The 12,966-nt window shown below is 40.9% G+C and overlaps 1 protein-coding gene across 3 annotated transcripts in view; it reads left to right on the top strand.

The window, feature by feature from the left end:
- The window catches only part of SLC2A9 (solute carrier family 2 member 9), a 178,318-nt gene that overhangs the window by 132,905 nt on the left and 32,447 nt on the right, over positions 1-12,966 (top strand). For all 3 annotated transcript variants that reach the window (XM_075930735.2, XM_006128181.5, XM_006128182.5), the window contains one exon: positions 8,544-8,671. In XM_075930735.2, the coding sequence (XP_075786850.2) occupies positions 8,544-8,671 (128 nt within the window). The remainder of the gene's footprint in view (positions 1-8,543; positions 8,672-12,966) is intronic.

The following is a 12,966-nucleotide window of genomic DNA, read 5'->3' as shown; positions in this document are numbered from 1 at the left end:
GCCCCTCATTCAGGACTACCCTAGTCTCGAGCTTCCCACCACCCAGGTACACTTTAAGGAGGTCAGGGAGGCTGAAGTTCTCCCTCCTCCTGATTCATACTGGGACATTGCTGGCTGGGAACAAGGGAAAAGTGCACAGTTTGCTGCATTCATCACTCTGGCTGGGGAACACAGGGAGATGATGAACCTGATCTGCCTTAGCTGGGGATCATGCACCATTCCAATGGCTGTGCTTGCTGAAGCTGCAGCAGCCTTGGAGAGATGCTTCTCACCTGGCCCCAAGCTGCTGTGGTGAGAGAGGTTTGGAGTAGTCCTCTTTCCTTGGAGCAGCCTGCATACTGAACCTCTCATCCCAAGCACCACCCTAGAGCAATGATTTAATGGAGCATGTACATTTTAATTTTATTTTCCAAAAAAACAAAAATTGTTGGAGTTAAAGATCCAAGTAATGCCAGGTATATCTTCTAGTATGTATATATTTTATTAAAATGCATGTTGATACATATGCAAAATTTATTTGCATTTGTATTCCTAAAATCATGAAATTGACATTATTTATTTATTTATTTATTTATTTATTTAATTTATTTAATGTATTATTTATTTTAGTGCTGTAATATCAGTTGCACACTCATCCAAATAGTCAATTATTGACATTTGCAATGAATTATATAGATTTCAGTGGTAGTGATTATGTATGGAAATAAATATTGCACAAGTACATAAACTTTGTCTGCCAAATTGTGTGCACACGCACACACATTTTTGGATGTTTATAAATCCGACCCTAAGTATGCTACAGCTGAAATAAGAAACTGGTAAGTTGTAGTGGTGATAGCAGTCTTAACAGGTATATTAGTCTTTCATTAAGACATCACAGTGTGTTAAGAGTTACTCCTCCTATTACACTCATTGCTACTCTGAAAAGAACAAAGTAATGAAAGTGAATCATCACAGTAATTATGGTTGGTGCATTAGCTTTCTAAATTCATGTTCAAAAGCTGCCTTGCTGGAAAAACTCCTACGGGAAAGTTTCCTAGTGTATATTTTCTTCTTTTATGATCATAACCAAAAAATAGCAATTTTACTGAAAATCATGTGTACAGCCTTCTGATGACCATGCTCAGGTATGGCTCATTCTTCATGGAAGTACATCATTTAGATGTGTGCTGAATCCATAATGCCAGGCTACATAAATACACATAGTGGAAGCTGCAAGATTCCGTGGCCATGTGTTTCAGAACAGCTGTGCCAACTCTGTGAATTGGTCATACTGGCTGCTTTTATTTATAATTTATTTCCAGTAACAAACCATATTTGGACATCGGCCAGAAATGTGCAGTTCACATTAATGATGGGGAAGAGGATACTTGAATTACGGCATTCACTCATTTGTACCGGATGATTGATAAAGACAAACTTTATCACAACAATCCAAGGAAATATTAAAATTTGGATTGCCTATGCTGTCTGTACCACATTTTTTTCTTTCACTGATACACTTGTCCAGATGATTTACCTGGATGGCTTGAAGAACATATTTGCAACTCTGTCAGTTTGGCAGGTCCATTTTACATAAATTTCCAAAATCTGAATACAGAATCTAAGCTCTTTTGGTATGGAAGTATAGGTACAGATATCACTGGATTAATAATAATTTGTATTCAATAGCAACTTCCATGAAAAAATCTTATTATATTTTACAAACTATGATTGATTTAAGTCTCATGCCTCCCCCCCCAATTAGGTCGTAGTTGTGACAGATATTGCAACTGCATACTACACCTTTGGGTTTGTGTATTCGTGTGGGCTACTGACTATTTGCAACTGCAATGGGGAGGGTTATTTCAGCTCCTACAGGAACCAGAAACAGTGTGTACCTGGGAGGGGGCATGATTAAGGTGAGTCACTCCGTGGGATGGTTTCATATGCCGGTTCAAGCTGAGTTTTCCAGAGACCATCAGACAAAGAAAGTGTCAGGAATCAAGGCCTGCTGCAGAGCCAGTCTCTAGGCAACCTAACAATTGTAGCTAAACTGCTTGCTTGGTTATGCTGGCTGAATGACTGGAAAAAATCTGTACACTGGCTCTTAAGCACAGAATCTGCAGCAGTTCACTTAAGGGCTGCTAAAAGCATTTTCCCATGGCTTGTTTCAGCCTTCCCTTTCCCTGGGTAACCTGGTTCTGATTGTGACCTCTGGATCCTGACTCTGGGTTCCGATTCCTGGACAGTGAATCTTGTTCTGACCACCAGGCATGTTTCCTGTTCTGTCCACTGACCATATCCCAGCCCCGTAACAGAAAGAGCTTTTGCTAGAAAAAACATTGAACTGACTCAGGGCCTGTCTTCTGATCCAACAAGCAGACAGGAAGAAGAGGGCCCCAACACTTGTAGGAGAAGTGGAAACTGGCTTATTAGGGCCACTTCAAATGGAGGGGTAATTCCTGGTGCATTCAATGTGTGTTTAAATCTGTGTTGGGTTTTTTATCATGTTTTCTCTGTAATCCTTTTAGCTTTTAAGAATTTATTTGCTAACTTAGCTGTGTGGTGACTTGTGACTTCTGGCAACACACTGATCATAGCCATTGGAGGGAAAGCAAAGCAGAGACACTGGCCTTTAGGCAGACTGGATCCCTGTGGATATCCCAGTGTAAGTCAGAAAGCTGTGAAGCCTTAAAACTCCCCCCCTCAAGAGGGAGTGGGACCAAGTTCCCTGCCCAGAGGAGACTTAAGTGTCGGCGTTTTAACTGTTTCGCTGTTTACTAAAGCATGTGAGAAAGGAGAGGAAGATTATGAAAAACAGCCTGAACTGTGTCTCAGTTGTCACAACAGACCACTTATTTTGGGGAGGCCTTGGGTAGGTTAATGGGGAGAGCTGATTTCATTTTCCTGAAGGGAGGCTGTTTTCATAGGGAAATGCTGCTCTAAAGTTTGTCATAGATGCCGGTGTAATTTTCATCTAAATTAATGCACACTAATAAGCAGTTGGAGGTCTTGAAGGCAACAATAAACAGTCGCTTTCAATAGTGTATATATCTAGACTGTGTATCCTGTCCATTTGTATTCCTATACTTGTACATTAAATCATATTTATACATAAGTACCTTTGCTAGGTCATGCCTATGACATCGTGATGTTGACCTGTATCTCACTGACTTTTATTCTCGATTACTCTAGGTTTCATATCACAGTCCATTGAGTCCTAAGCCAGACCCTCTTTTCAAGAGTTATTATTTAATGGTGTCCTCTAATCTGTCTGGTGGTTCAATTCCTGCTTCATTTAACTCTGTTTGCATTGGGTCTTTCACCATAATTGGCTGTTCCCTTGTTCTAGCTCCTGGAAGACACTTTCATCCCTGCTTTGTGTCCCAGTGCAGCACAAGCCTTGTGATAATTTAGGGCTTTACATCACAGAATCTGCCTAATCCTAGCTTCCTGGTTTTTCTCAGAATTTCCCCATCCTTCATCTTAGTCAGACTTCCCTTCACATGCTCATCAGGGGCCGATTCATTCTCTCACACAATCTCTGACATCATCCCACGACAGTGGCATACCCTCCCTATGTTGGCTAGTAGGTGCCTTCTGGAAATGCTTAGTTATACTCCCCTGAAGCATAGAACCACTTGTCTGTACCATTTCTAATATCCCCGTTTCCCCTTAAGGGAAAAAAAACTGTTTGGAAAGGCTCCACAATACCACTCTCCCTTTTCTGGACTTCCTGGACACGGTACTAATTAAATTAGCTACGTTTCTTTTTTAATTACATTCAAGAGTTCTTGTGATGCTCGTGACTAACGTAAAGAACAATCTTATTAAAGCTGAAATTGTATCTAGAGACCACACGTGATTTGTCAAGAACAAATCATGTCAAACCAGCCTGATAGTTTTCTTTGACAGGGGAACAAGCCTTAGGGATGGGGAGTGAGGAATGGTAGACATGATAGATCTTGATTTATCAAAGCTTTTGATACCGTTTTGCATGATCTTCTCATAAACAAACTAGGGAACTACCACCTAAATCGGGGTGGGCAAAAGGGCCTCCGCGGGCCGGATCCGGCCAATCAAGCAGGTGGATCCAGCCTGCAGAGGCCCTGCTTCTCTCCCGCCCCCAGACCAATTAGGATCTGGGGGCAGAGGAGCGCCTGAAGCCACCTCTGCCTGGGGGCAGGGAGCATGCCAAGCCTCCTCCCGCCCTGCCAGGAGCACGTGGTGCTTTGAAGCTCCGCATGCTGCTCACAGGGTGGGGAAGGGGGGAGAGCGGAGGAAGCTTCGTTAGGGTTGCCAGGTGCCCGGTTTTGAACTGGACAGTCCAATATTTGAGTTTTCTGTTCAGGAAACAAATTGAGAAAATATAAATGTCCAGTATTTTCTAAATAAGATGTAATGTCGTGTGTGTCTGGTATCTTTGTTGAAACCATCTGGCAACCCTAGGCTTCGTGCACTCCCCTGCCCCCAGGCCAATCAGGGGAGCTGCATGAAGCTTCCTTCGCCCTGCCCCAGCCCTGCAAGGAGCCCGTGGCACTTCAAAGGGCCATGTGCTCCTCACAGGGCAGGAGGAGGCTTCCTGCGTTCCCCAGCCCCAAGGCCCAGATTGGCCTGGGGGCGAGGGAGTGTAATCATGGTCTGGGGATGGGTTGCCCCACTCCTTCCTGTTTAGGCTCTGCCCTCCTGGGATGGCCTGGCACTATTTCAAAAATTTTTGAAGTGGCCCCCAGGCAAAATTATTACCCACCCCTGACCTAGATGGAGCTACTGTAAGGTGGAAAATTGTTCCCAGAGAGTCGTTCTCAGTAGTCAGTCATGCTGGAAAGGTATAATGAGTGGGGTCCTGCAGAGATCCGTTCTGGATCCAGGTCTGTTCGTATTTTCCTCAGTGATTTAGAGAGCACACTTGTAAATTTTGCGAATGATACCAAGCTGGGAGGAGTTGCAACTGGTTTGGAGAACAGATTAAAATTCAGAATTAACTAGATAAATAGTCTGAAATAATTAGGATGAAATTCAATGAGTACTGTAAGGGAGGATTGAAAAAATTGGGTTTGTTTAATCTGCCAAAGAGAAGACTTGGAGGGTGTTAGACCTGGAGGAGGGTTCCCCCTAAAAGATGAGGGAGCAGGCGTATATCTGCCTGGTATCTGCCAGTATCTAACACAGTGTTGGTATAATACCCTAAATACTCTTTATTGCTTACAAAATGAACCTCACTCACTCCATGTTCATACCCAAAGCATACTACACCAGAATCCATAGTCAAAAATCCTGATTTCTGGCCGAGGTTCACTTTAATCACAAGGTTCATGAGGTTTTCAAATAGCATAGCATATCCAAAAAGAGCTCTAGATCAATAAACTACATCAGATTGCAAATATGTGAAGCCTCCATTTATAAACCACTTCATGACATCATTAATCTTGTGTGTCTGTTGCCTGGACTTTTTACCAACAGAATTCCAATGAGACAATTCTGAGTGGGCCGCCGTGGTCCAAGGCATGCCATTTTCTTCAAATCTGACACATTTTTATAGCAGTCCAGCTGATGTTATTTCTTGGATTCTTCATATTTCTTCATGGACATCAATTATTTTGTACAAATAGCTCTTGACTGCTTGAAATCTTAAATTCTCACTTCTGTTGCCAACATGCAGTATACATATTTATGTCAAACAAACTAGTCTAAATGTCAACATTTAGACATAGTACCACAATAGGCTCCTTGGTCTATAACACATATTTTCTGGAATATATGGGTATACAGATTTACATAACCCAACAAGGGGACATAAGTTTTCAAGTACATAAAAGGGTATTAAAAGGAAGAAGGAGAAAAATATTCTCTTTAAACTGTGATGATTGGACAAAAAGGAATGAGCTTAAATTACAGCAAGGGAGATTTAGGTTGGACATTAGAAAAAACTTCCTAACAAGCAGAGTGTTAACTACTGGAATAAATTGCCTAGGAAGGTTGTGGAGTCTCCATCACTGGAGACTTTTAAGAACAGGTTAGGCAAACCTCTGTCAGATTTTTAAAAAAATAGTCCTTCCTTGACTGCTGGGGACTAGATAACCTCCCGAGATCCCTTCCAGTCCTATGATTCTATGCTTTTTCAAGAAGCTGATTTTCAAATAGCATAGATAACATTATATGTTTCCATAACATTTATGCTTTATGATATATTTCTGTCCTTCTGTTCTTTCTTTTTTGCCTCTGGCTTTTTTCCTTTTTTATACAATGTGTATTTTCCCAAATGGATCTAGTACAACATTTTGATTATGCTGACAAGAACAGCAACACCTCTGTAGATTGTCCTACAGCAAAGGCATGACAGAATAAATTATAAATAGAGCCGCATTCCATGGTTTCTGCGTATGCAGTACTTCGCTTCCTCTCTCCATAGGATAAACTCTGTGGCAAACAGCTTCCTCACATGGCATGTCAAGATCTGAAACAGATGCTGACGTAACTGATGCAGTTGTTATCTTGCCTGCCAGAACCTAGAAGCTGAACCCATGTAGCAGGAGTACAGCAGTCTCTCTCTGCAAGCCACCAAGTGTTAAGAGACTGTGTGTTGTCTGTGCTTCAAAATATATACTATAAAAGATATGCCTGTTGAGCCAATAAATAGCACTTTACTATACATCTTTAAAGTGATGTACAAAAAAGCCAGTGCACTGTATCAAATCCCCGCAGAGATTAATACAATTTTTAGTTGTGGAATATGGACAGGATGAGCAACTTTGAAGTAATAGTGCTTAGTGGTTTGGTACCTCAATTCCCCCTCTGTAAGATGGGGTAACAATACTACCTTTCTGTGCCCTTTGTATTGTCCATTTAGACAGTAAGCTCTTTGGGTCAGAGACTTTTAATGTGTATTTGTACAGACCTTGCATTATAGGGCTTCAGTTTCAGTTGGAGCTTTCAGGCACTGAAAAGAAAAATAAATGATAGTGAATAGGATGTTTGCTGAACTTTACTGATCAGTATCATGGCTTTTTGCCACATCCCATTTCCTCTTGCCATGTATCCATTGTTTCATTAGACTTTAAGCTCTTTGAGGCAGAGACAGGTTTTCCTGCTGTATGTTAGTAAGGTACTTGTCTCATGTCTTCTATTCATCCCTTATTAATGTCTGCGAGATACTATGTCTTGGCGCACATATTATTTTTGGTACTGTATGTATTTTAAGAGTTGTACTGCTAAGCACTATACTGTAGCAGCCTACTGATATATCATTTTTAAGCACTGACAAGTGTGTTCAGTGCTAGGCAACGGTTAAGTGAAGCCAGAATCTCAACCCAAGGAGCTAACAATCTAAAGGGCAAAGATAGATCAGATAGAAACACTGGGCGGCAACGAAGAGAATGGATATAACCTACAGCAGAGTTTGTTTTTTAAATTTGTGCATGTTATGGAAAATGGATTTTCAAAAGGGATTTTAATTAAAAAGAACATTCTTCATTTAGAATGTGTGTTTGTGTGTGTGTAATAGCTCCTGTGGTATGCTTTCATTGCTATGTCTACATTGGCAAGATTTTGCGCAAATACTTTTAACACAAGAGTTTTTGCATTAAAGTGTTTGCGCAAGAGAGCGTCTACACTGGCATGTGCTTTTGCGCAAGAGATGTGCTTTTGCGCAAAAGCATCCATGCCAGTGTAGACACTCTCTTGCGCAAGAAAGCTCTGATGGCCATTTTAGCCATCGGGCTTTCTTGCGCAAGAAATTCATGTTGCCTGTCTACACTGGCCTCTTGCGCAAGAACAGTTGTGCAAGAGGGCTTATTCCTGAGCGGGAGCATCAGAGTTCTTGCACAAGAAGCACTGATTTCACACATTAGAATGTCAGTGTACTTGCACAAGAACTCCCCACCAGTGTAGACATGCAGCATGTTTTTGCGCAAAAGCAAGTGCTTTTGCACAAAATCATGCCAATGTAGACACAGCCATAGAGTAGCAACCATTTGCCTTTTTTCTTTTTTTACCATTTCAAGCTTCACTGTTACAAATGTGAATTATGCAATTATGTTATGAATTATAAAGGAATAATTTTATTTAATCTCATTGTTCTTTTTAAAGTATATTTCTAAGTCACCTGTTCAGATGTTAATGTTTAACATAAAAATCTGTTACAGAATATCCCTTAAACTGCCGCATTTTGACTGTTTTAGTAAGAACAGAAATTAAACTACTCCCATGTTATCAACTTTAAATTGGAATACACTTTGGGCTGCATTATCCATTGTTGCCAGTTTTATGTCACTGTAACTCCACAAAGGAATTATACTCATCCAAAGCTGGTATAATAGAGGGTAAATCCAAGCCCTTTAAAATTAAAGTTTCAGTAAGGAATGTGGAATAATAAATCCTAGTGATCAAGGTTTCCATGTTATAATTTCACACCAGAATAGAGACAGGTAGCTGCACCTGACATTGATTGATGTCACAGATCTCAGTGCTTGTGAATTTCTGATATTTCTATAATAATTACTACCACAGCTTTAGATCACAGAGGTTATTAAACCATCCATTTTTTGGCTGTTGTATTTCAGGTGGGATTCCATTTGTCTTGACTGGAGAGTTTTTTCAGCAATCTCAAAAGCCTGCCGCATTTATGATAGCTGGGACAGTCAACTGGCTCTCCAACTTCTCAGTGGGACTCCTTTTCCCTTTCATTCAGGTATATCCCATGCACAATTAACTGTATGCTGGTTGAATTAAAAGTATATTAGCATGTGATGTTGAAACTTTGTGAAGTGGAATGAAACCTGCTCCTTCTTTTGATGCATTTCAATGTGCCAGTTGTAAATGCCTATTACGATGAAGCTCTACTTAATGGAAACTGGGGAGGAAAACATGATTATGTTGTGGACTTGTGGACAATAGCATATTTCTGATGAGAAAGAGTGGAGACTTAAAGAGAGCTTTATGCTCCCAAAAAAGAAGGGTGACCTTCAAGCAAATGCTGAACTTGGGTGATAAATGAGGACTTCAGGCTTGATCTGGGGCCCATTAAAGTCAATACCAAGATTCCCATTGACTTCACTTAATTGGGATTTGAATAGAACCAAAGAAATATAGAACAGTAGGGCTAACCTGTTCTTAAACACCTTAAAATCTTAAAAATTTTAAAAATCTTAATCTCCAATGATGGGGTGTCCATAACCTCACTTAGGAACTTATTTCACCGTTTACCGTTCTTTTCCTGTTGTCTAATCTGATTCACTTGCTGCAGACTAAGCCCATAACTACTTGTCCTACCTTCAGTGGACATAGACAGCAGTATAACAATCCTTTGGGTACTGGAAGACTGTTATAAAGTTCCCCATCCGTCTTCTTTTCTCAAAATTAATCAGGTTTTCTTAACCTTTCTTCATAGATGAAGGTTTCTAAACTTTATATACATTTTTGTGCTCTCATCTGGACTCTCTCCAGTTTGTTTATATCAAGCCTTTTGTCTGTTTTGTCTGGAATATATTTATTGCAGTGCTGTATATGTGTAGCACAGTCTCTTCAAACATGGCAAAGGACACTGCTTCTGTTTTCCCACTTTCATACAAGCTGGTGGGCATTAAGGAGTCTCCCACCACTGACAATATTTCAGTCACTTTCTGCAGGGATGCATTTATTGTATACACACAGCTAAATATATCAGAACAGATAAACCAAGTCTTGGCCCCTCCTAAAATCTTTGCCTCAGAGATCTGTTGTCTAAGTAATAGGTTTCTCCACCAGGCCTTTCATCTGGGTGGTGTGGCAAGCCCTCCTTGCCAGGTCATATCCTGAGTCTTCTGTATGGCCAGCTGGAATGCAACTAGTTATTCTCAGGTGGGGGCTAACCCCATCTTATTTACAGGGCATCCCACCTTATAATAATGTGATAAAAGTGGGGTCTACAATTACAAAACCAGAGTAGTGACTACGTAGTTGCCTGTTAACATTTTAAGCAAACACAGAAAATATTTTAGGGGGAAAAAATCAGAAGTTTTTCTCATGTAATTGTTGTCTAGAGAATAGTTCTGAAAAGTCTAAGGCTAATTGGACTAGTCCTTTCTGGGTAATGAGATTTGGAAATAATTGGTGTAATTTAGAATAATTGGAATAATAACACATTTTTTTTAATTTCTGGAAAATTGCTTTTTGTGTCTGCTCAGAAGAGAAAAAATATTTCATGTAAAATGTGTAGTGTTTCTGTTAGACATTTATTCTCAGTAGTATATAGGACATCTTTTACCATCTCATCCTTAGACCTTAGTCCAACCCATGCTTTTCAGCACAATGGGCTACCCATATTCTCCATGCTTGCGAATCAGCTGACATGTGACACAAGTCCTCCCATTTCTAATTAACTTTTCCTTTTTCATTATTCATTGTATACTTTCAAGTCATCCTAGGTCTGTCCCTCTTTCTTGTTGGATTTTATTTTAATTGGCGATCGGTTACAATTCCTTTTTAACACATGCCTTTAGTGTCTTCTCACAAATTATTTGCAAGAGTCCTCACTTTAGCCATTTTTCTGACCTCAAGATTTGTTTTTCTTTCCTCATAGCTTATGTCTAATATTCTCTGGAAGCACTTAGCATGAAGGGCATCTTACTTGTGAGCATCTAGTTTTTTTAAGTTGCCAGGTTTCACTGCCATAGGTTTCTATCGCTACAACGATGGCTGAGTAGACACTTAGTTTTGTATGGAAGAACTTAGTTTTGTATGTTAACTTTTGATTTTAACCTTTAACTTTTTGTTCCTAAGTTAATCGAAGGCTGTATTTGCTTTGCCAATCCATATTCTAATTTCTTCAGAGTATTTACCATCTTGACTTATCGTACTTCCAAATTGGGAAGGATAGGAGATTCTGGAAAATAGTTATAAGTCCTCGCACAATTGGAATATTATCAAGTAATGGTACTAGAGTCCTAGAATTTTGTGCAGAAAACAATCTTTGGCTGTGTCTACATTGGTAAGATGTTGCGCAAAAGCAGTTGCTTTTGCGCAAAATCTTGCTGCCTGTCTACACTGGCCACGAATATTTGTGCAAGAACACTGACGCTCTACTGAATGAAATCAGTGCTTCTTGCGCAAATAGTCTGATGCTCCCGCTCAGGGATAAGTCCTCTTGTGCAAGTGTTCTTGCGCAAGAGGCCAGTGTAGACAGGTAACATCAATTTCTTGCGCAAGAAAGCCCGATGGCTAAAATGGCCATCAGCGCTTTCTTGCGCAAGAGAGCATCTACGCTGGCACGGATGCTTTTGTGCAAAAGCAAATCTTTTGCGCAAAGGCACATGCTAGTACAGACGCTCTCTTGCGCAAACACTTTTAACGGAAAAACTTTTCCGGTAACAGTATTTGCGCAGAATCATGCCAGTGTAGATGTAGCCCCCTCCCCTGAGCAACAGGCTGCCGAACAGACAAAAGCAGCCTCTCTGCCCCTCCTCCCCTCTATACATGCCGGGCTCCCGGAGTGCAGCAGCGTCCCCGGGGCTCGCTCACCTGGGTCCTAGAATCCACCTCCTCCTCCTCTTCGGCCGGCTCCAACTGGCCTCTGCCTGCAGCAGCTGGCCACAGGGACAGGGATCCCGCAGAGCTGCGGGGCAGAGGAAAAGTGCCTCCCCAAGCCCGCTGCCCTCCCCCCCCCCTGCAGCCTCGCATCCTGCACGCCTCCCCCCCTCCCCCCCTGCCAGCAACAGGCTGCCCCCTCCCCTGAGCAACAGGCTGCGGAACAGCAGACAAAGCAGCCTCTCCGCCCCTCCTCCCCCTATACATGCTGGGCTCCCTGGGCAAACAAAGACTCCACCAAAACAAACAAAGTGCTGGCCTCATTGTGTTAGCAAAAAAAGAACCCTCCTCCTAGAACCCTGGGTGGTGTGTGGAAATAAAGCTATTAGCTCAAAGCATGGTGCAGAGCTATTTGGTATTTGATGAGTTACTTTCTATCACTTTCCTTTAGTCCTGAGTTTGTCACAGGGACAGAAATAGATGTGAAATCTTCTGAACAGGGGAACAGACAGCAAAACAAACATTAGAGGGGAGTTTACCTTTCCCTATGCTATCCAAAACTAAAAAAAATGTTTGGCTAGAGTTTCCCCTACAATATGTACCAGTTCCGACTTACATACAAATTCAACTTAAGAACAAACCTACAGTCCCTATCTTGTACGTAACCCGGGGACTGCCTGTAACTGTAAAAGTGGCTCAATTTGAACATGTTGAAATGAACGTTTTTAACCTTTTTTAAAAACAATTTTCTATGTTGAAGTTGGCCAAAGCTGCATTTTTGGTGAATTTGTTATGCACCAACATTTTTTGCCCTACTCTACAACTCTTGTCATTGACTTCAATAAGAATGCTCACAGGAATAATCCCTAAGAGCTCAATCGAATGTATAATGAAATCAATGGGAGTCTTTTCATTGGCTTCACTAGGCATTGGATCAATCTGTATTTCTAAAGTAAGGTGTAAGTGCTTTGCGCTCACCTAACTGTACTCCTGATAAAGTCACAGAAACTCCCCTGAGCTTCTATGGAGTTAGGCTATTGCTCTTAAATTTTGAAACTGTGTACATTTGTCAGGGCAATTTTTCTCCTAAAAGTCAGGGAGGGTTTTTTTCAGATTTTTCTTGTAGGAATAGACAACGTACTCCATGCATGTACTCTCATTTCTACTTCCTGCGCTCCCACTTGGAGACTGCTCTTCTGTCAGCCAAATCTGAACTGTGTGGCTCAAGCACATCTCTCCTGTTATGTAATCCGTTACTTTCTTTGCTAGATTGTATTATATGTATTCTGTGTTTCTACTAGTACCTCATCATAGGTCACTCACTGAGTGTTGACTGTTTTTAAAAAGGCACTAGGCTAAAAATTGATTACCTTTCATTTTTATCTATATACTAACATTTATCTAATATTGTCCTTGTAAATACATTATTTAGATGAAAAAAAAATCTACTTCTAAGAACTTTTAATGACAAAAATACATCTT

Source organism: Pelodiscus sinensis, chromosome 4, assembly GCF_052426305.1.
Source record: "Pelodiscus sinensis isolate ZL-2025 chromosome 4, ASM5242630v1, whole genome shotgun sequence".
NCBI lineage: Eukaryota > Metazoa > Chordata > Testudines > Trionychidae > Pelodiscus > Pelodiscus sinensis.
Note: the sequence above shows the minus strand (reverse complement) of the source record. Positions and strands in the feature narration are given on the sequence as shown.